The following is a 27,398-nucleotide window of genomic DNA, read 5'->3' on the forward strand; positions in this document are numbered from 1 at the left end:
CTATACAAAGTATAAGGCATACCTGCTTCGTGTCTCGGCGCACGTTCACTTCTTTCCATCCACACTTTTGCGATGGGATTTTTTTCCATTCCATTTTTGCCCTGTTTTCACGCGTTGGACGATTTGCCCGCCATTTATTATTTTTTTTTTTTTTTTTTCTTTCCTTTTTATTTACCATCGCTCAATTTATGAAATAGAACAACATTTAAGACGCCGTCGTATCTGCTTTCAGAATTCAAAATGTTCTAGAATGTTGACGTTGATCTTCATGCACCGATGAAGAACTAACGACTCGGTTGCAGGAATTTTTTTTTTTTTTCTACCGTAGTCTGTGTTCCCAACAAAGAGAAATAGGAAGTCGAAAAGTATTGAACAGTATCAATTTTGCAAGCGTAATGCTCAATTTTCATACCCGTCACTCGCAATTACCAGTGTTGTTGATTTTTCATGATGATGGAAAAGAGGATGATTTTCGATAGGAACTTTTAACTTTTTACGGTTTAAAAATTCTACTAATCCTATCCGAGTCCTGTTGATTGTCAGTTATGTAGTCCAATCCCGCTTAGCTATAATTCACAATAAGCTCAAACTGCAGATTAATTCTTATGGATTTTGAACTGATGTCGCAAATATTGCGTCATTCACAACAACTCGGCAAAGTGTCACAAACTCAAACTGCCATCGACTGTGTAATCGAGACTGACTAACAGTAAACGCAAGCGCTATATGGTATTCAGCCGACGAAAACGAAGCGCTTTCCAAACTTAAGATCGTAAGACGCGTCCTGCGTAACCTTCACGAACCTTTTTAAGAATTATTGCGTCACACAATCAATGAAATCATTTCATCATCATCTTTGATTTTACTAATTCAGAACCGACAATATTGCAATTAATATACTCGCCAGCGAAAAAACCAAAACTGTTGAAGTAAAATCTCAAAACACAGCTTAGAAATGAAGTATCTCTTAAAGAGTTCAAAACTTTTTTCGCAATGTCGAATGAAATCCATCAGGCACTTTGCTCAATTTCGACAGTACTCAAGAATGTTACTATGATGCGATAATTGTATCACTTTTATCCTACTTTTAGTAAACAAACTAATGAACAAAGGATGTTGTACATGTGTTTCCCTTTTTGTAAATGCTTTTCTTGCTACCTTAGCAATTGTTTTCTCAAAACTTCTGATAGCTCACATAAAACTAACAGACAAACACTGTACTGAACGAGTCGGAACTTATGTAAAATTCTGTGATTATATCAGCATTTTTTGGCAATCACCTTCTTAGCGCAAACTTTTTCCTTGCGGTATATCCAGTTTTGTTGCTGCATGAATTATAGCGTCGACATACTTTTTTTATTACGGCATTCAGCGGTTTCTTATTATAGTCAGTACCGTTAATCTTAACGAAAAAGGTGAAGCTATAATAACTGATCTAGGGACAAGTGCAGGCTGCTTTGAAACTTCCACTCAATTTCTCATAAAGATTATTATCTAACCGGTAATCTATTTCAATTGTTCTCCCTTTTTCTGATTTTTTTTTTTTATATCGAAAAATTTTGAATTTGGTGATTCAATATTTGACTGACGATTCATTATAATTAATGTATCTATAGTGTAAAACAAGTCCAAAGCGCATACTTCTAAAATATTAAAGATTAAGCTGCAATCGATGCACAAAATGACGATAACTAGTGAGCTCTGCTGGAAGACGCTGTTGGCAATACGTCGAATGAAAGCACAAGTGAAAACTTGTAAGAGATTCTCTGCGATATACACCAAGCGCGTGTCTCTGACCCACTATGAATTTCCGCTTCTCTTTTAAGGATTCACAAAGGAGGTAGACAACAAATCGAACAAGCGCACGTGACGAAGCTCACGTCGGATCAGGAGCACTTCATCGAATCGAATTAGCGAGAAGCGAAAGAAAACACGAATTCTCAGACAGAACTGGACTTTATTTAAGGGGTTACATGCAGTTGGTATAGGCAAAATTCAAGAATTTTTTTTCATAACTAAAATGCATTTTTTTTTTTTAACAAAAACTGATTTCATAGTACAATTATTGAATTCCGTGTATACTGTATAATTTTGTTTTTCAAGGTATATTTAAATAATGGCGATCTTGACTTAGAATTAGATTAGGACAATGTTGAATACATTTTTTTTTACGTTGGACTCTGGAATTTCTACCTGAATGGAAGATCAGAAATGGCCACTATTTTAGGAAATAGGTGTAAGATGAAAAATTATCTCTTCGGTGAAATATAATTAAAAAACATTCCCACTTTGTCCCTGTTATTTGCATCTTATCGCTCATTTTACTGAACTGTGTATGAGAAAATCCTTCTGTCACTCCTATAAAAACCGTTACATATTAAAGTTATCGCTATGGTATTCGAAGTTTCATTTAAACACCCTCTTCAACCATTTCCGACACGTTATCTTAAATCTGATATCATTACCTTAATTTATTTTTTTTTTTGCTTTTTTTCAATAGAAATTTTCTCCTGCAAGCCATTTTTAAATTGGTGTTATTGAGAATTACGGTAAAACCAAACAAATTCAATGAAGCCAAAAATTGCAATTATCAGAGAAATAAGTAGTATGAAGATCCATTAGGAAAGACTTTTTAAATTCCTTGTGATTTTTTATTATATCCAAAAGTTATATTAACTATACATTGTACTATAATAAAAATTGTAACAATTATTCCCCTTTGTCAAATCTGGTATTTTTGATTCAATGTACTTTTCATAAAGGGTCGGAAAAAACAACTGCTAGAATCGAAATCCCTAAAGACTCAAGGAACACATCTGATGATAGCAAAAATACTACAGCACCAACCGGGTCGTTTTTAATTATAAAAACGGTATTTCATCGGAAATTTCACCCTACATTGACTAACAATAAATATCACGAAAGCAGAATCTTATAACTTGCAGATATTTTCCATGCCTTGATATTTGCTAAATTTGCATAAAACAATGAATTTATTACCAATTCCGATGCCATCTTAAGTATACTACAACTAATCGTATTTAATTTTTAAAGCGGTTTTCCATCGCGTATGTTACTCTACAAAAACTTTGTATCAAAAATTGAAAGTTTAACGGCACACCAGACGTTCTCTGTGCCTTGATACTCGTTAAGGATACCTAAAACGACGATCAGCTGATCGCCCAATACAACATTATACTACCAAACGCCTCAATATTAACCCTTCGCACTCGAGGCCTTTTTCGTTTTCGCGAAACAGCAACTCGAAACGATTTCGGCCAAATTAGGTAAACATTTTACAGGTACTTTAAAAACATTTATGAACAAACAAGCGTATACAAATAATAAAGTTTCACCAGTTTATTCATGTATATGTCGAAAACAAGAAACTTTGACAAATATTACACTCTGTAATTAGTTTTGGTGTGATATTTAGTGAAACAATAGCCAAGATGCATCCTAGGTTTATCAGGACACGTATCACAGTAATACGAAATTTCCCGTCTACCTCCAGGCGTGTTACGGTCAGAGCAAACCATGCAGTCCCTTTTTGGCCCTTTTAGTATTACGTGAAGCTTCCCGTTTAGTCGGATTTCATCGGAATGAGACGTAGACGCTTGCTCTCGGTGCTGGTGATATGACCCTCTCAATTGATCAACAAGTGTTTTCAGAAATCGCAAATGGCTCAGTGGCTTTTCCCCTCTTTTGGTCTTTTCTAGTTTATACAAGAGGTTTGAATTGACCAGGGAAATTTCCATGCTCCAAAAAAAAAGCTTACGCCACCATTTAAGCGATTTTCGCAGAAAACAATAGGTTGATGCATACTGGTCCGCCCGGTCAACACCACCCATATATTTTATATAGTTCAATACAATATTGGGTTCCTTGACCATTATATCCACACCACCTCGTGTAATTCTTTTAACCGCCGTCATTCCTGTGTCACCCCTCGTAGTCAAACAAGTGACAACCCTCTTATCTTTCCACCCTAAAACTAAGGTGTTGCCCCGTCGATACGCGACTGTGGATTTTGTCGAAAATTTTGGCTTTTCTATTTCCTTGGGCAACACTTTTCTGTTCGTTAAAATTGTTCCGGTAAGACTGCATTTCAATTTGGCTAGTTCTTGAGCTAAGACGTAACTGTTACAGTAGCGGTCCATGTACATACGGTACCCCTGAGCACCTGGAATTTTCTCCAACAACATTTGGTATAGGTGTATTGGTATTCTTGATGAAACTGGTAAATCGGGTCTGGCCAAAAGCTCTGTGGTGAGTGATCCATAGTATGGCAAGATGCAGCAAATGTAGCCAGTCTTTGAGTCAGCTGGAGTATAAACTCTGATACCCCACTTTTGTCGGTTTCTTCGGATTGTATGTGATGAACGAAATTCGACCCTTGAATTTTATTGTCGACTCGTCCACACATATGTGCTCGCCCGGGATAAAATAGTACAAAAACTTTGAGATGAGATAGTCCAAAAAGCAGCTTACGCGTTGTAGGCGCATTCGTGGACCAGTGGTGCGTGTTGGAATAGTTTCCAGATGAAGCATCCAAAATATTTGACTAAGTCTGTCTCTTGTAAATGTATCCGAATAGAAAGAAATATGACTGACGACATTCTTCGACAAAAATTCTTGCAAATTGGCCAACGGCATTGTCCCCATATTGATAACGACAGCAAGAAATGCCCAGAACTCTTCGTTGTGACATCACGCCAGCTTCGCCATATCGAAGTTGCAGACAGCGTATTCCCTTCCAATTTTCTTTTTGCATATTTATTGGTTTCACGAATAATTTTTTTCACGAGCTCATTAGTGAAAAACAGTTTGAAAAACTCTATTGGTTGTTGTACGTTAGAAACTATTCATGGTGCTGTGGGGTTTTGGCCAGGTATAAATTGTACGCTTGGCAGCACTTCGTCGTAGACTCCGCAAAGTACCCATGTTGAACTGGTTGCACCTTCCACAGCTTCACTTTCAACTTCTCTTTCAACATCACTCTCAACTTCACTGTCGCTATCTATAATTCTAATTTTTCGCCGTCTCACATCTCTTACTGCATCACTGTCTTTCCACTGGATTCGTTCGTTTCGCGGCATAATCCGCCGGAAATCAATGTAAGTTCATCATCCAATGCGGCAAAATCGAATTCGTCCGAAGTCGAGCTGATCTCCGTATTTTAGGGCTCAAACATTTTTTAGTTATTATATGACTGTTTCAGGCGAATGCTACGGTGAGACTAACTGAACTGAGCTAAGATTTTGCTACAATGTCAGCCGAGCCTAGTGCACGAAACTACTTCAGAGAAAAATATCTTATCGCACATCGTAAATAAAGAGATCGAGGTACAAAAGACCATAGTGCCATAGCAGCGTCGTTCGATTTAAGACTCCAAATCACTCGGGCGCCGCATCGGCGCCGCTCGAGTACAAAGGGTTAAATAGTACATTACGATACGAGTGCGCAAAATAGGTCGTTCCCGCACGAGCGAAGCGTATGCGGGATAACCTATTATACGTGCGCACGAGTATCGTATACTATTTTTCCTATTAAGTTGCGCAAAGTTCGACCACTACAATTATTTTGAATAATTGAAACGTATAGAACGGTGGCGTTGGGGCGCTGGGACGGGGGGGTTCGAGGGGGCGAAGCCCTCCCGCCCAAAAAAAAACAAATTATAGAACTATTATAAATTTATTAAATTAAGAAAAATCTGATTTCTTTATTATTTTCAATTATTATTAATATTTATCGTAACGTGACAATTTACAAAATGATACGGTATATTTCTTAATGACTCTGAAGCATTTGATGTGGTTATAGATGCATCATTAGACACATCCTTACCCTCGCTATCCGTATCACTTTGTACATTATTCATAATTATTCACTCTCACTTTACTTGTTCTTTCTAAAGAGCGGATGCGAAGCGACTGATACTTTGACGTTCGTTGTCCGTATTAAGAGAACGGCAGAATACAAAACACAGAACGCACGTTTTGACAGGTCCATTCCAGACGACAAAGACGTAAACAAACCGGCTGAGCGCGCCGGTTTGTTTATATCTTTAAAGCGTGCGTTCTGTGTTTTGTATTCTGCCGTTTTCTCAATACGGACAACGAACGTCAAAGTATCGTTCGCACGTGTTATTGCGAAGAGAGTGCCGCAGAGATGGCGCGCGCGTATATACCTTGGAATCGCTCGTATACTCTTATACATTCCCGCACGCTCACCACATTCCCGCACGCTTAGCTACATCCCGATTCGCTCAGTTGCATTCCCGCACGCTCTTGTCAACGTGTGGGAAAGTGGTACTTTGCGAACGCAAATGCATGCGCAAAATCGAACTTTGCGCACGATAATAGGAAAAGTGTATTTATAGTTCCATCCAAAATTCACTCCTACTCTAAAATCACAGAATATTTCAATATTATAGAAATCAAAGCTTTTCAGTCGATTCGCATATTCGAATTCCGTAACTCGTCTAATTTGCCCCTTCTCCTTGAATTACAGGAGGATGCTGCGGCTCCATGAGAAAACGGACCATCGTAGGTGGCTACGCGTTCACCTGGTGGTTTGTTACGGATGTTCAGCGGCTGTCTCTCGAAGTGATGACCTTGAACCCCCTCTGCGAATACGTCGAGACCGCTCAAGGCGTACCATTGACCGTGACTGGGGTCGCCCAATGTAAGATCATGAAGGCTGACGAACTCTTGCACACGGCCAGCGAGCAGTTCCTCGGCAAGTCTGTCAGCGAGATCAAATCGACCATTCTGTCAACTCTGGAGGGTCATTTGCGAGCCATTCTTGGTAAAGACATTAAAGATTTGTGAAAAATAAACACTTATCGTTCATTCTCTTCTGAGATAGTCGCATATTGAGTATTTATCAAATTTATACCCGATTATTTTGTGGAAACGTAACACGAGCGATTTAACATGAAGCAAATCCGCCTACGTTTATGCAATTCAGGGTACATTTTACTGATCAACATTTGTCTCACATTCTGTGATTGGTTAGAGAGTGAAGAGTCGACCAATTGTGAACAATGAGACAAATAACGATCGGAAAAATCTACTCTAACTTGCCGACGGATAAGTACGCGCTGATTTCGGTAAAATGTAACCTGAATTGCATAAATGCACCCGGATTTACTAGGCTAAAATGTAAATGCGGAAAACCGTATCACAACTGTACAACTGTACATCATTTTTCAACAATTTCTACCTCATATTAAAAAACCTTCAAGAATTATCACCCTGCACAGTTGTGTATAGCTGCTGGGTCATGACGGGGTCTCGATCAATTTTCTATTTCTATATTTTCTTTCGTATTTTGTGGCAAGAAACTTTTTTTTCCAACTATCGGAAAAACGGCTAAAAGAGAAGTTGATATATTTGTTAAATTATAAGATTATACATAATGCAGTTGCGTTCTATACTACCTTCTTCCATTAATTTTATGAGTTCTGTATTGCAAATTATATCCATTCGAATTTTCCCGCTAGTCGGAAAATAGCGATTGCATACTGTTAACAGCGCCACTTTTTTCCAAAAAATGGGACCATTTGTTGATAGCGTAACACGGGGGAGATATATCCATAGACTTATAGAGATAGACTGCGCGGTTCGTGCACTGAGCTGAAGCCCTAATTGAAAAGAAATGGCAAGAGCAGGAGTCCGACCTTTCTGCTGCACGGTCGAAAGAGTGGGGAGCAGCCGCCAGGCGGGGAAGCAATAAGGCTGTCGTATTTTCGGAATCGGATCATTGAATCGGTTGAATAAAGACTCTTATAGTAAGAAAGTTTACGGATTAACTTTACTGTTGGTATCACAGTTTCGTAATGGCGTTCACTTTCTCTGCTTCGTTCTACGGAGCCTCGTTCACACGTTCCCGCCTGACAGTCCGCGTTCCTAAAAATGATTCAGCCGTACCACTAGTCGTGGCGCACTCTGTCGGTATACATGACAAAGGCAAGCTAGAAGGTATACTTGTATACGCTAGGTGTTTCCCTTAGTGTTTCCCCCGCCAAATCACCGATTAGAGTGAGAGGTCGGACCCCCGCTGTTGCTTTCTCTTTCTAATTAGGGCTTCAGCTCGGTGCACGCATCGCGTAGTCCATTTGTAAGTCTATGGATTTATCTCCTACTCTATGGATTGCGTATTAAACGGCCCCCGTCGATAAAAAAAAACCTACTGGGCCGCTAACACGGCTTCTTATAGCCCTAGGCTCATTTACCCTCCGAGTACTGATCACAAAAATTTTCTCAGGGGTAACCGTCTTTGAATTCTTCCGTCAGTAGCCGTGAGAATACGGCCGCCATCTTGAGGATTATAAACATGGAGACTAAAATAAATTGCAATGTTGATTCGAAATTTCGCACCAGTAAAATGCCTTCAGAACCACTGTTATATATATACACTGGATTGGATATTACCGTATACTCTACGTGTAAGCTCGTGCGTCCAATTGAACAATTTAATTTCCGTCATCTTGTACAGAAAGTTGTCACAAAATGCGCGCTAGATTTGAACTGCGTAATATATGCTATTTAGATCTAACGATATATTCGTCACACAAAAAAGTTTTTGACGAGTAAAATAATGTTTGATACATTAAATGAAGAACAAATCATTTTTTCGAAGGTATATTATTATTTACAATTATATGATGTAAAAGATCATTAAATAATATGACGAAAAACTTGTATTTAAGCGTGATTTTTCTTTATGTTCAAAAGAAGTCCTCAATTCTGAGAAGTTTCCGTCCATTATCCTTTATCCTATGGTGAGCTGAATTTCATACGGATTATTCAAAAATTTGTATAACACTAATTCAACCGTTAGGGAATCCATTTACCATCCATTGATCATCAAAGTGGAGCTTAAGACATGTAAAAAAAGTTTTGAATTAAATTATATCGAATTGGGTGAGTAAAAACTTTATTCAAAAATATGGAGAATAAAACATTCCTTGCAAACGTTAAGGAATTTTTATAGAGTTGCGTGCGATAAACCACAACCATAATATAATTAGTAGTATCAATCCACAATCCATTCACATGAAGAAAAAGTTATAAGCACAATCAAAAGAAAATAAAAAAGATGTACATATCTGAGCATGCAAATCAGGTACAAATGTGTAGGTGCTCATGTAATTTGGTTACATTCACTGTGGTGGGCCGATCGGATTCATCCTGAAATTCGGTCTGCTGCAAGTTTTCACCTACAGATAAGTTACTAATAAATAACGACAATGGAAATACACAGAAATGTGTCACACACGATTTTTCTGTAACAGAGCACTTTATAATCTGTACGTAATTAACCGCTTCGACGGCATTGACGCAATAGTGCGTCACATCAACGTGTCTTTATGCACACTGAGTTTTCTCTGACCTAATAGGGATTAATAGTTTCAGATCTTACCAAATAACGTTGGGATACTGCCTTTTCGTAAAGTTATATAATTTTTACTTTTCTTCTGAAAGCAAGAGGGTTCAAAGTGGTCGGAACACAGAAAGCTATCACTTGATGGAGACCACGGTCCGATGTTTATATTTGCGATCCACTGCTTCATAATATCAGGTTCATCCAATGGGAACCTACATAACAAGCAAAGTTTAAATTTATTAATTCACACGTTATGTTGCATTGAGTAACGGTACTTACTTGAAGAATGAATAGCCACGTCCATATTCCCTTAATCGGTGACAAGATGAACACTCTGATTTCGGGTTGTCAAATATAGTTGGTACACTGTTCTTTTTCAATGTAATTAGGAATCCTGTCCTATCAAAGCAGTCATTTGTAAAATGAGCTGAACACAATGTGCTATTTCGGTTTGGCTTCCAGTCCTTCCTCTTCATTTCTTTTAACCACTGCTGAAGGCGCAACACATCTTTCACGGGAAATCTACATATCGAATTATAATTTAATCCCTGAGTCAATAATACCCGAGTTTTCAATTTCAATTATAATAAGATCGGTTCATAATTCAAATATTGTGAATTTTTACTGACACGATTCGTACATTATAATACTCGTTAAATATAATTAGTAAATACTTCGTATGCTGACATAACCTCTGCAAGTTATCATTTGCAGAACGTTTCAGCGTTGTATACTCACTTGTGAAATGATCGCCCACAATATTTTGATTGCTTTGTTTTGCAAAAAACGCAGGTACTCATTGTTACCTCAATAATTGTTACTGTAATTTTCCATCGCAATCGATTATATACACATACATATATATATATATATATATATATATATATATATATATATATATATATATATATCTGAAGTGACAAGAATCTGTACAAAACGGCTACCGTTCAATTGGCGTGACGGCACCACGCATAATCCAATCCAGTGTATATATATATCAGTGTTCAGAACACGGCTGTTCGGAATCAAAAACATCATAGGTTTCGCCACAAACGTTGCTTCTGATTATACTGTATACTCTGTGGCTACACTCGATTAGGGTCCTGCTGAACATTTAGCAAAACTCGACAAATTTTTGCACGGGTTACTGTATGTTGAATCGCCTATGTATAAAGATCTCCACGAAATAACATCGTATTGAAGTTGGTAACGTTATCGTAACAATTCATGCGGAGGAAAAACCGTTATTTCGTGATTTTGGATTTGTCAGAAACTTAGTAAACCCTAATGAAGCAAAACACACTCATATTTCGAAATTTTACAATTACTTTTTCAAAATCATTGTAAAATGAAGAAAATAGTGAATTGAAAAAATTCGGTTCATTCGTTCGAATTCATTCTGCTAAAATTGTTTTAATTCAGAAGGGTATTCTCTACAATTTCACCGCGACACTTATTTTTATCACGTTGGAATCGTTGACTATTCAATTTTTCAAGAGTCTAACGGTATTGATTTTAATTAATAGATAGCAATGTTGAATCCACTCTTGAAGAAAATTCCTATCCCAGTGATTTTGTAAAGAAATATTTTTCTTATCAAAATAAACCAAGGTAGAATGAAATCAACCCAATTAAATAAAAATACTAAATTTATAACCGTCTTCAAGCTATTTGAAATTATAAATCCATGTGAAAGCTCTACTTGATAATTTTAACCCTTCAATTGATAAAACATCTTTGGTAATTAAATCAAGAGAAATTATTATTTTTCATTTAAATTCTGACACAGAAATTACATCAATTTTTCAAAATTAAATATGTAAATTTACTGAGTTCGCGTGAAAATTTATTTCCGTGCAAGCAACATTTCCTGAACGTGTGAAAAAGTTAACATATCTTCGATATGGTTTTGATTAAACATATCTTTTTCCCGTAATGAATCTTTTTGGTCGAGCTCAAAAAATATGCATTGTAAAAAAATGTTTTTTAAATTAAAATTGTTTTTCTTAATATTTCTTTTGAACTTGATCAGACGTTGCTCTGAATGTATAAGCCATACGTTATATAACTCAATTTACCTTGAATTAGGTGCATTAGGAATCCAATTAGTCCTTGACGTGTCCTCGATCCGAACAAATTAGATCAAATGCAATTTGTACCTAATTTTCTAGACACGTTTCTTATTTCATCAACAGCATAATAAGTTAGACCTACAACTGTTTTACTATACGTATAATACAGCTGCTAATAAAAAAGGTCGTTTCAATTGTTGTACACACTAAGAACTTCCTACTCGCTCCACAAGTTCGTTCGTTCTTCAGTACTAATTCACCAGCATGTAAGGCATGGTACAATATAAGGTGTCAGGCTCTCTGCTCACAATCAGTTGCATTTCGCGCAAATAACGAACAACATCAATTCTTCTCTCTTTTCCGGCACTGTAACATATTCGACCCGTTCAAATCGGAAAAAATTCGCTCACATCTTAAAAAGAAACATTCCTTTCAATTAGACTAATTTTTGTTCGTGCCGCTTATTCGAAAAGTAAAATAAATCAACAGTTTCTTTTAAACAGCTTAATATTGTTTTATTCAAATAATTGACAAATCAACGTGTAATAACTTGCCTAAACGATTTTTTTTATTCCACATACAAGTTTGCAGGTGTTACTGAAAAATCAAAGTAACAAAGCGATTTCGTTAAGCGTACATTCAATAATGCATCTAATTATTATACATTTACTGAAATAAGTCTACTACCAACGGAAAATTTCAAATTTTAATATTTTTTTTTCGTTCTTCGAGTTCGTTATATAATCTTTTAGACTGAGTGGAATAAAAAAATCAACGCTTTTTGCAGTCGGGAAAAAATTCTGAACCGCATATTACGAGGTATTGCAGTGTATCATGCGATTGTTATAGACTATATTTGCTAATTACCTTGACCTCCGCGCAGTTATTGTTAAATTTATCGTAACGAGCTGCAAGTCATTAAATACTCTACTGCTTGATAGTTGCGCATTGGTATTGGAACGAAGTTCTTTCCCCGAGGTGTTGACCAATCTAAAGTAATTTCCATGTTTCAATTCAGGATCAGTATATTACATGCCTACATAATTTTGTTTGTCGCTGCCTTCAATATCTCCGCAATATTCAAAATCGGAGGAATGGAACGTTTTCTGCCTACATATTAAAACTTCATTGCAAAAATTCGATTGATTTTGAGCTTCTGAAATTACAGAGAAAATATATTCGTGACAACGTATTATAAGATTCATACTCTAAATAAATATTTATAGTTGCTATTTTACTCTGATAATTTTCATTAGGTATTCACTTAGTTCTTTACAATCGTCATCCGGTTTCTATTATCGTAGTATTTGAATTTATAATACAAAATTACGTATTGCGTCAATTGTTAACGCTAGAAGGATTTCTCCAACACTTCGCAATCATTTTTTATATTATATACACACCTAACGAAGATCAAGATAAAGTGATAAATCACTGACAGCTGTGTGATAACTTTATATAATCTTTGTCTGCGTCAAACAGTCGTGACAAATTATTGTTCAGTGCTATTCAAAGACTTGGTCATTCCGAAAGTTTGATACGTGATGTCGATTGTTTGGATGGGGTGTATTAATATTGCAATGACAATTCTGGCTACTGTAGCGATTGTTCAAAGGTATATAATAATAATTCTCAAATTAGGTATTATTTTTTGTGCAAATAAAATATATCTTTCACATTTCTTATTGCCATATATCTATGTATGCCTCGTATACTCAATTATTTAACTATTTCCTGTGTCAAATCTAGGAAACCTTGTTGAGATTTTTATTGCAACTTTTTTGAACCCTTTATAACCAAAATTTGACAAGTTCAAAAGATGAGTAAATTTTAAATTTACAGAGAAAATTGTGCACTGAATTTTTCGAGTTGTCAATGAGATGCTCCTGAATATTTTCGAAATTCACAAGATATAATTTTTCAGAGCAGTTTTTTAATCATATGTGTCCCATATTTTCAGGGATATGTGGATAAATTTGTCTCAATCATTCCATAAAGTATATTATGGAAATTTCAAAAAAAATTCGCTCCACAATTTTTTGTATGTGTATAAAAGTTGCATTCATTATCTCTGAAAGATGATAATTTTTCCGTAAAGTGTTCTACAAAGCGAAGTTTAGAAAACGATGTCAGCAAGGATATAAAAGTCCACTAAAACCCCAAAAATTAATAACTCTCAATAGTTCTGTATCTGCAAAACTAAACTTGAGTAACGTACTGTAGCTTCCGAACGATCATTCTGAGAAAAAGTTGTATCTGACTATTTTTTTCGCATTATATAATCTGCGACAGTTTTTGTTACTTTTGGTTTTTTTTTATTTTGACCGGATGCCATGTTTATTTCATGCCAAATTAGTACTTTAGCAAGCCAGACTTCAGACCGCTCATTTCGAGAACAAAGTTGAAAACAAAGTTGTTTATTCCTCATTCGATTATCCAGTGTTGGTATTTTTTTTTTCACTCAATGTGAAGTCCGAAAAGTAATCTTGAAACTCCTTTATCGAAGCCCTTTGTCCTCGGAGACTGCCATGAACTTGTTGAACGTAACCATTGAATAGAAAATGCTGAATTATCCACCAATATTCGGCGAATAGATTGGCGATACGTAGTTACTACTGCTTGTTAAGATACTAGTCAAGCAAAAAACGTAGGTACTTTTCATCCATCAATCTAATAAGAAGTAAAAGTAAGTCATACGCAGCTTTGCTCTCAGAATGATTGTTTCGGAGCTACGACTTCCCGGCTACCTCGAAATCATTTTTGGCTGATATTAGGCTCGAGTGCAACTTAACCCCTCGAATGTGGTGACACATATGGGCGGCAAAGAGTCGTGCCCCTTTTGTGTTATGACACATATGTGAGCAATTGAAAAAAAACATGTTTTTACAATATTGATTCGACTATTGCTTGGTTATTTACAATTTTTGAGGTCGCTGAATCCGAATCTGAAATCAGATTTACAGAATTCAAAATAACGTATCCAATATGGCGGGAGAAAATACAAAAAGTAGTTAAATCTGGACCAAAATTTGTGTCTTTAGCGTTGATATCACTTTTTATATTATGTTATATATTTTCTCGCATTTAGGCACCCAAATTCAAATCAATTCGATCAGCTCAAAATTCAAATTGGCAACCACCATAATGGATTCAGATTCAAATTCAGCGACCTCAGAAACTTTGAGATACTTACTTTGGTTAAAATCAAATATTTTTCGAATTTGCATCCGCCATATCGGATATGCTATTTTAAATTTAAAAAATTTAATTTCAGATTCAAATTCAGGGATCTCAAAAACATTGGTGCTGAAATCATAGGAATCTATGACATTTTTTTTGGGCACAAAAGTGGCACGAAAATGGCATTTATATAACGCGAGCATATTTTACGCGGTTCTCCATTCGTGTTTTCCGTACACAAAGTACCGGAAGTGACGGTCGAATGAGTTTGCGAATACGCATGCGCGGAGTACTGAAAAGACCACTTTCAAGTCCGGGCAGTTGGAAGTGGTTTTTTCTGTACTGCGCGCATGCGCTGTTGCGAACCAATCTGATATTACAGGTTGCTAACCTCAGTTTCGTTCTTCGTGAAAAAACGCGTAACATACTCTTGTTATATACAGAATCGTGTGCAACACGGAGACAACGTTCGTTTCGTCTCATGTACACGGAGAGAAAAATCTGAGAAAAATTACCCTGCTATTACTATAATCGTGATGTAAAAGACACCTAATGCAGTTTTTACCGTGCTGCATCAGAAAAATGCGTCGTCACATTTTAAATTTTATGCTGCCGAAATACATAGTTTCTAAGCAAGGTAGTAATTTTTTTCATAAAAACCCATAATTTTTGTAACATGCATCAATCAAATCTACATTAGGTGTCTTTTACATCACGATTAGTAACAGCAGGGTCATTTTTCTCAGATTTTTGTCTCCGGGTATTTGCAATATTCGTGTTCGGCTCGTACAAGTATAATACTCGTATGCGTGCTCACCTAAACTCATATTGCAAAGTTACGCTGAGCCCGAAAAGACCGAGTTTGCCTCCTTGTTACACAACATACTATTTCGCTATACTGCTAAGGGGTTAAAGCCGACTAAGTGTCGTGTAACATTAGTCAAAAATAATGTTGTACCAACTGGTTTCTGAAGTTTATTTCTAAAAATGCAGACTTCCTGAGAGTCGTAATATTTTAGATTTAGAAGATGGTTTTCCGTAAGTAACACCTCATTTACCAAATTTTCGCAGGAACTCTTTCCGTAGAAGAGGTATACAAAGATCGCGACCAGTTCGCAGCGCTAGTACGCGAAGTGGCAGCGCCTGACGTGGGCCGCATGGGCATTGAGATCCTCTCTTTCACCATCAAAGACGTCTATGATGACGTTCAATACCTGGCTTCCCTCGGGAAAGCCCAAACAGCCGCTGTGAAACGAGACGCTGACGTCGGCGTCGCCGAGGCGAACCGAGATGCTGGAATTCGAGTAAGACTTCACCCATCGTCATTAATTAAATGGCAAAAATTTGCTCTTCAGTTTGAATTTTTCAATCCAATTGTAGTCTTTTCAACTCTTTTGAAGTTATTTTGCTCAATTTTTGCCACAATTCGATCTAAAATTTCACTTCTCTTCAAGCTTATCAACGATGAACCACTTTTTAAAAATAAATACAACTCTCGAACGAAATGAAATATTCAGGATTTGTCTTGTTTCTTTTGAAAATCTTCGAAAAATCGATCTCGTATTATATGTAACAAAATAAGAATGTATAATTTATTAGGAAGCGGAATGCGAGAAATCAGCGATGGACATAAAGTACAATACCGACACTAAAATCGAAGACAATGCGCGACTTTTCCAACTGCAGAAGGCACTTTTTGATCAAGAAATAAACACGGCGGTGAGTCGGGATAAAGATTAATATCTTTAATATTAACGATTCATCGTTCGATTATTATAATAATTTAGTTTTACATATATTCTAAACTTATTCATGAATCATAAAATCTCGATGTATAAACAATTCACCTGATTCGTAATATTCAGAAAGCCGAAGCTCAGCTAGCCTACGAGCTCCAGGCTGCAAAAATCAAGCAACGAATACGAAACGAAGAAATCCAAATCGAAGTCGTTGAGAGGCGCAAGCAGATCGAAGTCGAGGAACAAGAGGTTCGTCGTAAGGAACATGAGCTTCGAAGTACCGTGCGACTTCCAGCTGAAGCGGAACACTACAAAATGGGCAGAGTAGCCGAAGGAAAAAGGTTTTTTTTTTAATATACTTCGTCAGACGGTGTAAACATGAATTTCGTCGGCTCCAAGACGAAGTTTTTTTTTATTCACGAATTTTTATTCGTCATTAAAGATATTAATTAAAATCATTTTCCAGGACACAAACGGTCGGCGCTGCAACAGCCGACGCCGAAAGGATCCGGTTAATTGGTAAAGCTGAAGCGGAGGCAATGGAAGCCGTTGGGAAATCGGATGCTGAAAGAATGCGAATGAAAGCACAGATCTACAAGAAATATGGCGATGCTGCCATTCTCAACATCATCCTTACTGCTATGCCAAAGGTATTCATCATGAACATCATTCTATTTAATAAGATGCCATTTTGTGGTGGTGAATATACTACAGCAGCCTGATCATATTTCATTTTTCAATCGGGTTTTTATCGCTCATTTTACCCTACGTCGACTCAATACCATGAAATGAAATTCCAACACGAGCCTGAAGCTAGCAGCCAGAATTAGCAGCCAAACGTTCAAATTCCAAAAATTTGCGAAAGAACTTGAAACCCCAACACTTTTATAGAATTATGAGACTGAACTGAACTTCATTATTATATTTTCAAAAATTTTAACACGTTAAAATGCTGGCTCCAGCTGCTAGCTTCAGCTTCATAAGTCCAACGGCTTACGTGAAGTTTTCTGTACCTTGACCTTTGCTTAATATACCTAAAACGATTAACTGATCATTACTTCGGACGTCATTTTGCTCTTACTACACCAACATTCATGATTATTACGTATTTGCTCAATAATTTCATGTAAAAAGTAAAATACACCTCAAAAAACAACTTTTACAATTAACTACGACCATTTGGCAGAGAGGAGCCTGACAGAGCCCCGCTCGCATTTTTCATGTTCCTGACTTACAATTGGTGACGCCTTCTGAAATGACACAGGTTTTTGGAACTAATTTTCGAGGTACTTGGTCCGTAAATGCATGGAGATAACCGACGAATTCTCTGCCGTATTTAACATCGTGAAAGCAGTGAATGATACAATAGCATATTGTGTAACAAGGAGGCAAACTCAGTCTTTTCGAGTCGAGCTTAAGTTTGCAATATGAGCCGAAGGCGAGTATGCTTGTAAGAACCAAAGCTGCAAATTGCTAATACGCGAGGCAAAAACACCGTTCCTCCTTGTTGCACACGATTCCTTATATAACAAGAGTATGTTACGCGTTTTTTCACGAAGTTGAGGTTAGGGTCGCATAATGTCAGATTTCTTCACAACAGCGCGTGCGCGCAGTACAGAAAAGACCACTTTTAATTCCCAGGACTTAAAAGTAGTCTTTTCAGTACTCCGCACACGCGCATTCGCAGACTCACTCGACCGTCATAGAAACGGCTACTTTTCGTACCGAAAACACGCTTGGAAAAACGCGTAAAACATGTTCGCGTTATATAAAATACATTTATGTAGATCAGTAGTCGAAATCGAACTAATTACAGACATCCACTGCTCCCGTGATGATACTTATTTAAAAAAGAACCAAATGCCGTAATAATTCGACGCTCGCACTAAGACAAAGTTCTTGAACACGGTTTACCTGAGATGAACGCAGAGTTTTCCTCTTTTGGTTGAGCTCGTACTGAGAGGAGATGAGCTTTTGAAATAAAAGTTGTCACTCACCTTTAGTCGATTTTGATGATTCGGGCTGTGGGCGGCTCTGCGTGCTCGACGGTGACTGTTTATGATACGAATTATCACTATTTACGTGCGATTGCTCTGGTTACGGCAACCGAAGATTTTTGTGGAAGAATTTTCAAGAGAAAGAAGGACAATGATTTAGATAAATAACTCAATGGCCCACGTACACCCAAAATTCACCAACACCAAACAGGCGCCGGTGGATATACTAATTGAAAGAATTCACCAATGATAAACACTCGCCGGCGAATATACTAAAATGGATGTGGAGATAGTTCAATAGATTTGCCAGTTTCATTTACTCACGATGAAGGTTACTATCATTTTTACGGAAGTTAGGCCAATGAGGAAGTTTCAAGTATGTATAGATAATATTTTGAGCCTTTTTATTTGCCCTGAACTACCCCTGCCCTTTGGGTCCGGCATAGTGGGTGAGTTACGTCGACTCCGGCTTTTCCCACTAGTGCGGGTAAGAATTTCGGTACTTGCATCATATATACAAAGATAACCTATTCTATTATTGTGACATCCTAACGACAACAGATAATATTTGATAAATAGTTGTATTGTACGCCAGATGTCTTGTCCTCGAAAATACCTTCGGGTATTTTCGGAAATTTATTTAGTGCTCAGCAATTATTTAATGAATCCGTCTGACGCACGCATGTATGCGGATTAACTAGGTTGTGATTACGATTATTTTGTTTTACAAGAAAGATGGAAAAAAGGACCAACCGCGCAAGTGGTCGAAGAAAACACAAAATTGCATAATATTAAGAAAATGTACGAAACAATTTAGAATGTACCTAATATCAAGGGGCAGAGGACATCGAAGAAGTGACACAAGCACCTCGAAAATTAGTTCCAAAAATCTATTTCGTGGTAGAGGGCACGACTAAATGAAGAACCCGAAAAATATCAGCTAGGCTCTCTCAGACTCTCAACCATAGACTTATAGAGGTAAACTGCGCGGTTGGTGCACCGAGCTGAAGCCGTAATTAGAAAGAGATAACAACAGCTGGAGCCGGACCTCTCAATCTAATCGGTAACTTGGCGGGGGAAACACATAACTTATGCAAGTATACCTCCCCGCTTACGTTGCACAGCCGCGCAATCTATACTCTCACACAAACTCCTCTCTGTATTTGGTTAGCATTTGAACATTTTTTGTCACTGGATAGCACCTTTAATGAAGTTACATCAGGAGGATCAGAAGTATAGAGGGTAGAGGTAAAGAGGACTATCCCCGTGTGTAGAAAGTGTCCATAAAATGAAGTAAAATTAAGATGGCGTTGCTGTAGCAAAAGTTCCACATTTTCAAGAAACTGCCAATCAGATTGAACCCCGATTGCTTATTAGTCCCATTCTGGGGACTTGTTGAACCACTAATTACCACTTTTTTATGGACTCTTTTTCAGTTGAAAACCCACATGAGATACTTCCCCTTACCTCTACCCTCCATAAGCAGGAGGAACTTAGTGATGCGATAAAGAAAAAAAAAACTTTATATTGATTTGGAAAAGATTATGAAACTCTTTGACAAATTGTAAAATTTATGTTTACGTCTAGATTGCAGCCGAAGTAGCTGCGCCATTGGCCAAGACGGAAGAGATTGTGCTTTTGGGAGGTGGCGACGGAACCAGTTCAGAAATCACACGTCTCGTAGGCCAAGTCCCACCAGCAGTTCAAGCATTAACAGGTGTTGATCTTTCCAAAGTAAGGAATCAATTTTATTGAACATTTTATTCAATAATCGCATTATAATTTCAAAATAATGAATACTGAACCCTTACGATTTCAGGTTCTTGGAAAAATACCAGGGGCCAAGTAATCACGAGCAACCACTGATAGGATCTGGAAATGAAATTTTACTCTTATACAGCAGATCAAACGGTTAAAGAAAAGGCAAATTCAAACAACACGTTATGCATACTGCCAATCAATTCTCTACCCTATCGCCCACTCCCCTTTTTCCCTGAAGGAACAAATTTTTGCTTTTTGAATCTGGATTACTGGATTACTTGGTCTTTGGCCATGATTAAAAAACCAAAAACGAATTGTTGTATGTACCGAAGGCAATGATTAATTGAAACGCACTTCCCACGCTTCATGAATTTCAGCTAATTCAGTGTTGTGTTCTGAGTCATCGTAATACCTTTCTTTCCGTTTGTACCATCTTCTTCTTACACATAGATATTATACATAATTGTATACATGTGCATTTGAAACGTTACAATATACATATATTTCCAAATTTACATTCACCAGTTGATATATCATGTTAGTTTGTGGCAATGTTACATGAATAATTTAATATAAGTAAAGCTGCCTGCATTGAATCAATTCAGGACACATCGTACGGATCGACGTTTGTCTCATGGTCTACGATTAATTGAAGAGAGAGAAGTCGGTCAATCGTGAAAAATAAGTCTAATGTCGCTCCACAAAAATGCACCCTGAACTGCTTAAATGCAGGTGAATTTATCCTATATTGAATTGCTCGTGTGATATTTGTACAAAATAACTGGATATATGGGTTCAAAGTTTGCAAAATAACAATTCATTCTAGAGAAAGCAGGTATGTATCAGACAAACCTCATTGAAAACAATAAATTTTTAATGCACAGTTAAAATTAAATTAAAATTAAAGAATTAAAGAACAACCCAAAAAAATTATACGCGTTGATTTCAACGGAAGTTAAAATTTTTCCAAATGGAAACTTCTTACATTATATTACGTATAGATGAAAAGTTCAACTGTTAATACGTATAGATTACGATTCACGTGACTTGCCTTAGCTGTTTCATATTTCGATGTAGTAAATGTATTTGATCTATTAATTCGTCATCAACAGGCAGAAATACTATTTTGTAGTTAGATTGACAATTATTTTTTTTCTCATGTCGGTTAATTCTTTCTTTCAATTGAATGAATAAGAATTTGATGGATTCAGAAAACGGACTGCTTATACATCAAATTCAAATGTGCGCATAATAAAAATTTCAGTGCGTTATTTGATCATCGCGCAAAGTCTCAAAAGTATAAGAGAGAAATTATTCTTCATTTCGTCGCAAGAATGTAGAAAAATTATATTTTTTCCTCATGAATAAAAATACTAAGAAAAAATAGTTAAAAAAACAAGGGATAACTAGGTAATGTCTTTTCAAATTTGTTCAGTAAATAAAATTTTTAAAAAAATGAAAGAATAAAACAGAAAAAACAACTTATAGAATGATAATTGGTAAGTGTACAAACAACTCCCTGTTGTTTTCACCGCAACTCTTATGATATTAACAATGCTTACTTTATTATTTTATTTTATACTTATTATTATACCGATGTATTCATTGTACATTGCCAAATATTTGTATATTATAATCTCACGTTACTCTCCTATTACTAATACTATTACATACATTTATATCAATTATTACGTATCTTCGCATGGTCAGTTTTTACTCTTTAGCCAGCCTATGTTACATATTATGCAATACAGAAAACTTGTGACAGTTGTAATACTTTTCAATCAATGTTATAAAATGAATACCCATTACTGTACAACTGATTATCAGAATATACATCAAATTCAGGCAATAATATTGATACAAATTACACAGTTTAACACTATTAACTGAGCGCAAAAAAATAACTATATATCTTGGAAAAAACTGATATTAACACATCGCACCACAACATCCAAGTTATACATATTGCTGATTATCCAATATTCAAAAACATTCAATTGTATAATGAAACAACCATTGTCATAAGAATTGTACATTATAAGTTTGTCAAACGTAGGATTCCCGTAATTAATACTATTATCTGTACGACAAAATTTTATGCCATATTATAAACACAATAGCAAGATAACTATTACGTTCATTCGAAGTAGCATATACAACTTGAAACCCGATTTTATATAAGCACTGCAGATGTGTCGCAATCGAATACTTTGTCAACTAATACGTTTATAGCAAGTTATTCCTACTTAAAAGTGAAATTGAGAAAAATTTATGAGCCAACAATACTTTGTTAGATTTTATATACGTTTTGTAGTGCTCAACGCCAATTATTTTCAACAACAATCTTGCGTGTTACGCTGAAAAAATTCCAAAAGCACCAAATTTTGAGAGGGTTCATTAAAATCTAGAATTTTACTCAACTTTACTTTGGAATACCAGTAATATCTGTTCGGAGAAAATTGAGTCAATTGAATATTCCATTACAACGCTGTAGCCTTTAGAAGAAGTGTTTCTTCAAAACAGTTCGCGAATATGTATAGAGATTCAAATTATGCCAGTCATATTACTTCATTATCAGTACACCGAAGTGGCAAATTAGAGTTATTTGAGTTATAAAAATACAGATATGACAGACATCCAATGTACAAGTAGACCTTACCGATTGTAATTATCACAGTTTACAATTAATAACACAATGTAAACAAGGTAAAAGACCCTAGAAATGTAATGTTATATTATAATGATGTGCGTGCAAATTATGAGATCGGTGAACAAGTTTATGATTGGCATGTCGAAGTATAATAATATTAATTGTGGTATCCCATTTACACACAATATTAATTACCTAATAATAATATACATGACGTAATTTATAATATAATACCTGCACAGAAAATAGTAATAGTAATAATAATAATAATAATAATAATAAATTTACAAACCCTATTGTGATTGGAACTTTTGAATCAGTGTGTTCATCATATGGATAACTTATAACTATACCATAATAGTTAATGCAGAATGGAGGTGAAAAAGTGATCCTCTGTAATTCTATGTGTAAATATAAGTAGAGGTTTAAACATGAAATGTTTAAATATTAAATCTTCTGTGAAACTATGAAGTTGATTCGATATAATAACAGATAGAAATAATAAGTCGAATCAGTTTTTCTCAGGATCTGCGCTGCGCTGTCAAATGGCGTATACATATGTTCATATTTTATTATTATTTTTTACACCCATACTACATTATTAACTATATTATACGTCTACAAGCAATTATTATTAACATGCTCTTTTTTCTTTTGCACCTTTCTAATTGATTTTCAAGTTGATTTTTCAAGTCTATAAATATTTTGATAAATGAACAAACATTTGAAAACAAACACCATGTTGTGTATATAATATTATATACATGTATAGAATTCAACTGATGCATTTCTTGGTATTATATTATTTACTGTATTCATGAATATTTCACCATGTTTTCTTAACAAGTTTAACGTTGGCATAGAGAATTCGTACAACTCATATTGAAATTAGAACTACAATTTTCCGTCATTTCGAAGGCTATACTTTTCACCACTTTTTTTTTAAAACTGTTCCAAGCTCAGAATCAATAGAGAAATTTGCAGAGAAAATAAATTTTTTGAACAATCTATAATAAATTATGGCATGGGCAGAATTCATGAAATATTATATATTGACCAAATTTTGATATTCTACGTCTCGTAATATTTCTGTATAGGCAAAAAATAGAGCGAACTTTCCATGCTACCAATTTATGCAATACCTTATCTTGCTGAGAAAAATTTTGTTCTGAATATATTTCATAATGTTGCGTGTCGTATTAACACCGGCATATTTAAACATGTAATGAGAAAAGCCAGAACTTTTTATTATTTAAATTTATCTCAGCATTTATTATTCAACATATTATATATTTTTAATTATGTAAACCCTAATAACAAAAATAAATGCCTACATACCTTATAAATAAAACAATTCAAGTGCATAACAACTGTTCTAGTATACAAATAGTTATACAGTCAAATTAATTATACATAAGCGATAATTTATCGTTAGACCATTGATATTTAGGACAAAGGAGAAAAAACCAAAAAGAAACAAGCAAACTTCAGTTTTATACGAAATTAGTCCTCTGTACCTATGTGTAATATTACAGATTTATGATCCAACTTTGGCTTCGCTCCATTACTTTTTACTCCTGCACGTTGTTTATTTAATATCAGTTCATAGAAATTTTAGGATCTTCAATCGTCAAACATAACGAAATTATTGCTAATATCAGTTCATTAAAATCTGAAGGTCCTAAAGCTGAATCCGTTAATTGTACTCAATTCTGCTTAAATATTGATTCGAGTTTTCCCTGGTAAAAATGATGAAAACCGAAAAATATTGTATTGGGCGCTATTTTTAGATATCGTAATTTAACTTAACATGTGAAATTAGTGGTCTTACTTCACATTTTATAATGAACTATTCGTATTCGTTATACTTTATTAAACCAATTCATCTACTACTAGGCACTTGAAATTATAATTTTGTTGCAATTATTTTATGATTAATCGATTTTAGGCGTATCGGGTAATAAAATAATAACAATATCTGCCAATGCGTTAAATGGGGTTTTAAAATATACTATTTGTATATATACAAAACCAAAAACATTAACTCTTCGTGTATAGCCAAGGATGTAACGTCCCTTTGTCATTAAATCAATGTTTAATTAATCTGGATTAAAAGATCCTATTAAAACACTAAATATATATTAAAGTTTTGAAGAACTATTTCTATCCATTTTCTAGATCTGACTATATTCTAATTCATAATATTCTGAATTCGATTCAATCAGTTTCTATAGGATTCTTCAGGCTAAAAATATTATAACAACAACAATAATAATAATTATATAATTTACACTGAACGTGGTTGAAAAAATTTTAATTCTGTCAAATGAAAATCTGTACTGTATTTAATTCTTACAATAGTTTCATGTAATAACTTTAAACGAACACAAATGTATATTTCTTTCACAATACAGACAAGCTTTTTACTGCACACGAAAATTACACTATACGTCTTCATTTTATTGTGCAAACACACAAACACACACAACCCTGGTGAAATATTTTTCATGGCAAATTATTGCAGATTTTTTAAAACAAATATACATTTATTCAGGTTATATTTTTCTCATTTTTCTACAAATTATTTTCCTTAGAATAAATATCGAGAGATATTCAGGCAGGGCAGAAAATTTCACAAGGGACAGTTACTCAATATACTATAAATTGTTTTTTATTTTCAGCCCAAGTTTATAACAAAAATAGTTTATACCTGCAAAGTAATATTCGAATCAAATAATCATCGAAATTCATTTCGTATTTTTCCTCACATTCTCTTGATGCACATGGTAAAATACTTGCGATGATTGGAAATACTAGACACAAATTACGTGTTCGAAATACTAAGCAGTGTAGTATTTGAATCACGAATTATTCATAAATTAATCATGATCATTTATAATATTGGTTTAAATATAATTGAATATTGCACTAATCTACAATATAAGGTTTAAAATTGATGATTATTAGCGTATCGTGCGAGTTATTAGAGGTGAGAATCCCTAAACATGACCAACTGCAATCTTGAGAGAGAAAAATTACTCCCAAAAAACAAACAAAACAAAAAAAAAATAGAAAAAATGAACATGCTTATATTAAATTAAAAATTTGCCTAAATGTTTAGAAGAAAAATAAAAAAAATCTAGTCTTTTGTAAGTAATAAGTAATAAACATAAAATCATATATTTTGGAAGTTGTGTCATAGACACGTTTTAAAATATATATGTAGATAGCAGAAATGTAAAGATTGTGTCACACTCTACTTACTACTCTGAAAGTAATGATGATACATACCTATAATATACACAATGTGAATTAGTGAATATTTTTAATAAATGGAGCATCAAATTAAATACTGAAATTCAATTTTTTGTCTACTATAGTAGGTATGTTGTGTAACAAGTGAGCAAAATTAGTGACACCTGAACGAATGTGGCTTGCGACACGAAGCAAAGGTACGTTCTGTAATCGCACGACTTAAATATTCGATTCAAATTTTGATTCAAAAAAACAACGTAGGTGCCACTGACAGAACGTAAAATTAAACTCACGTAACTTACCCTGAATGACGCAGTACGGGAAATTAAATTATTTGAAAGTGCACATACGCCAAAAAAAGCCCTTGCATGATAAACTTAGGATTGAATGGAAAATGTGACATATCAGTCGCGCGCATGCGCTAACATTATTTTTTTGCACTTCAGAAATGGGGTATTTTACGCACGCTCTACAGGCTTCGAAAATCAAACTTACCAAGCAGGTGTTGCAAAAATGATGTATTTATATTGCATTCAGAATCCTCGATTGGAGGCAATATTGGTTTTTATAAAAACAAAACTCAAAATTTTCGCGACAGGATATCTGTCAAAACCAATTTTAAACAGTTGGTCCATCGGAAATGGAAGTTTTCTAATTTAAATATTTCGCGAAAAGTGTCATTTTTTTTCTTAATCATTATTTTTGAATTGAATTTTCAACGGAGTAGGAACTGTTGGGGAAAATCCGTAGCTCAAACGTTCTAAACCTCGAAAGTCAATTGTACGTAAAAATTTATCTTTAAACGTATTAAGTCGATAAGTTATCGGCTGTACCATAATAATGCAAATGCCAAATTTACAGGCAATTCAAATCTTCCTAAAGATGTCTAAGGAGGAAAATCTGTAGCTTCGACGATTCGTAACTTATGCGTCTTCAAAATAAATTTGACGTAAATATTTATGTTTAAACGTCTTTGCTGCTAAAAGGGATCAGATAAATATCATTACATGCTGCTAAGTAATACCATCTATCCAATGTTATTTAAATAACAAAACTCCCAATTTTGAGGACGATTTTTGTAAATTGTATTGAAGAAGTATTCTTGAAAGACGTTTTTTTTTTTTCTACTGCGTATAGGTTTTGCAAATAGGAGCGAAAAAATATTACTTTTAACGGAAGAACCTAATACAGTACAGCATGTACAATTACCTACCTGTCTTAGCCAGAATCTACTTATTCCATTGTGTCAAATAATTAGTCCCCATCTACGAAGAGAAATTTTTTCCGTAGAACTTGGATAATCAAGAATTATCACTAGAGTTCCGAATAATTACCTAATGCTACGTCA

The 27,398-nt window shown here is 35.1% G+C and overlaps 2 protein-coding genes across 8 annotated transcripts in view; one reads left to right on the forward strand and one right to left on the reverse strand.

The window, feature by feature from the left end:
- Window positions 1–26,145, forward strand: part of Flo2 (flotillin-2) — a 98,779-nt gene extending 72,634 nt beyond the window's left edge. The window contains exons 1-8 of one of the 6 annotated variants that reach the window (XM_069133463.1): window positions 11,738–12,284; window positions 12,821–13,080; window positions 15,717–15,949; window positions 16,245–16,364; window positions 16,511–16,725; window positions 16,851–17,034; window positions 19,969–20,115; window positions 20,201–26,145. In XM_069133463.1, coding sequence (XP_068989564.1) covers window positions 15,803–15,949; window positions 16,245–16,364; window positions 16,511–16,725; window positions 16,851–17,034; window positions 19,969–20,115; window positions 20,201–20,230 — 843 coding nt within the window. In that variant the 5' untranslated portion in view covers window positions 11,738–12,284; window positions 12,821–13,080; window positions 15,717–15,802 and the 3' untranslated portion in view covers window positions 20,231–26,145. Of the gene's footprint in view, window positions 1–6,513; window positions 6,811–11,737; window positions 12,285–12,312; window positions 12,461–12,721; window positions 13,081–15,716; window positions 15,950–16,244; window positions 16,365–16,510; window positions 16,726–16,850; window positions 17,035–19,968; window positions 20,116–20,200 lie in introns of those variants that run through there. The other 5 variants (XM_046613107.1, XM_046613110.2, XM_046613111.2 and 2 more) reach the window with 5 other exon arrangements.
- On the reverse strand, window positions 8,626–10,254 carry LOC124212742 (uncharacterized). 2 transcript variants are annotated; one of them, XM_069133465.1, is made up of 4 exons: window positions 10,132–10,254; window positions 9,673–9,915; window positions 9,430–9,605; window positions 8,626–9,226 (listed from the first exon to the last, which is right to left on the reverse strand). In XM_069133465.1, exons 1-4 carry the CDS (start codon window positions 10,191–10,193, stop codon window positions 9,129–9,131), a joined length of 579 nt encoding a protein of 192 aa, XP_068989566.1. In that variant the 5' UTR covers window positions 10,194–10,254; the 3' UTR covers window positions 8,626–9,128. The 2 variants fall into 2 exon arrangements, with proteins under 2 accessions (XP_068989566.1, XP_046469080.1); XM_046613124.2 differs by having other exon boundaries at window positions 8,628–8,884.
- Window positions 26,146–27,398: the final 1,253 nt, after the last annotated feature.

Source organism: Neodiprion pinetum, chromosome 2, assembly GCF_021155775.2.
Source record: "Neodiprion pinetum isolate iyNeoPine1 chromosome 2, iyNeoPine1.2, whole genome shotgun sequence".
NCBI classification, from domain to species: Eukaryota; Metazoa; Arthropoda; class Insecta; order Hymenoptera; family Diprionidae; genus Neodiprion; species Neodiprion pinetum.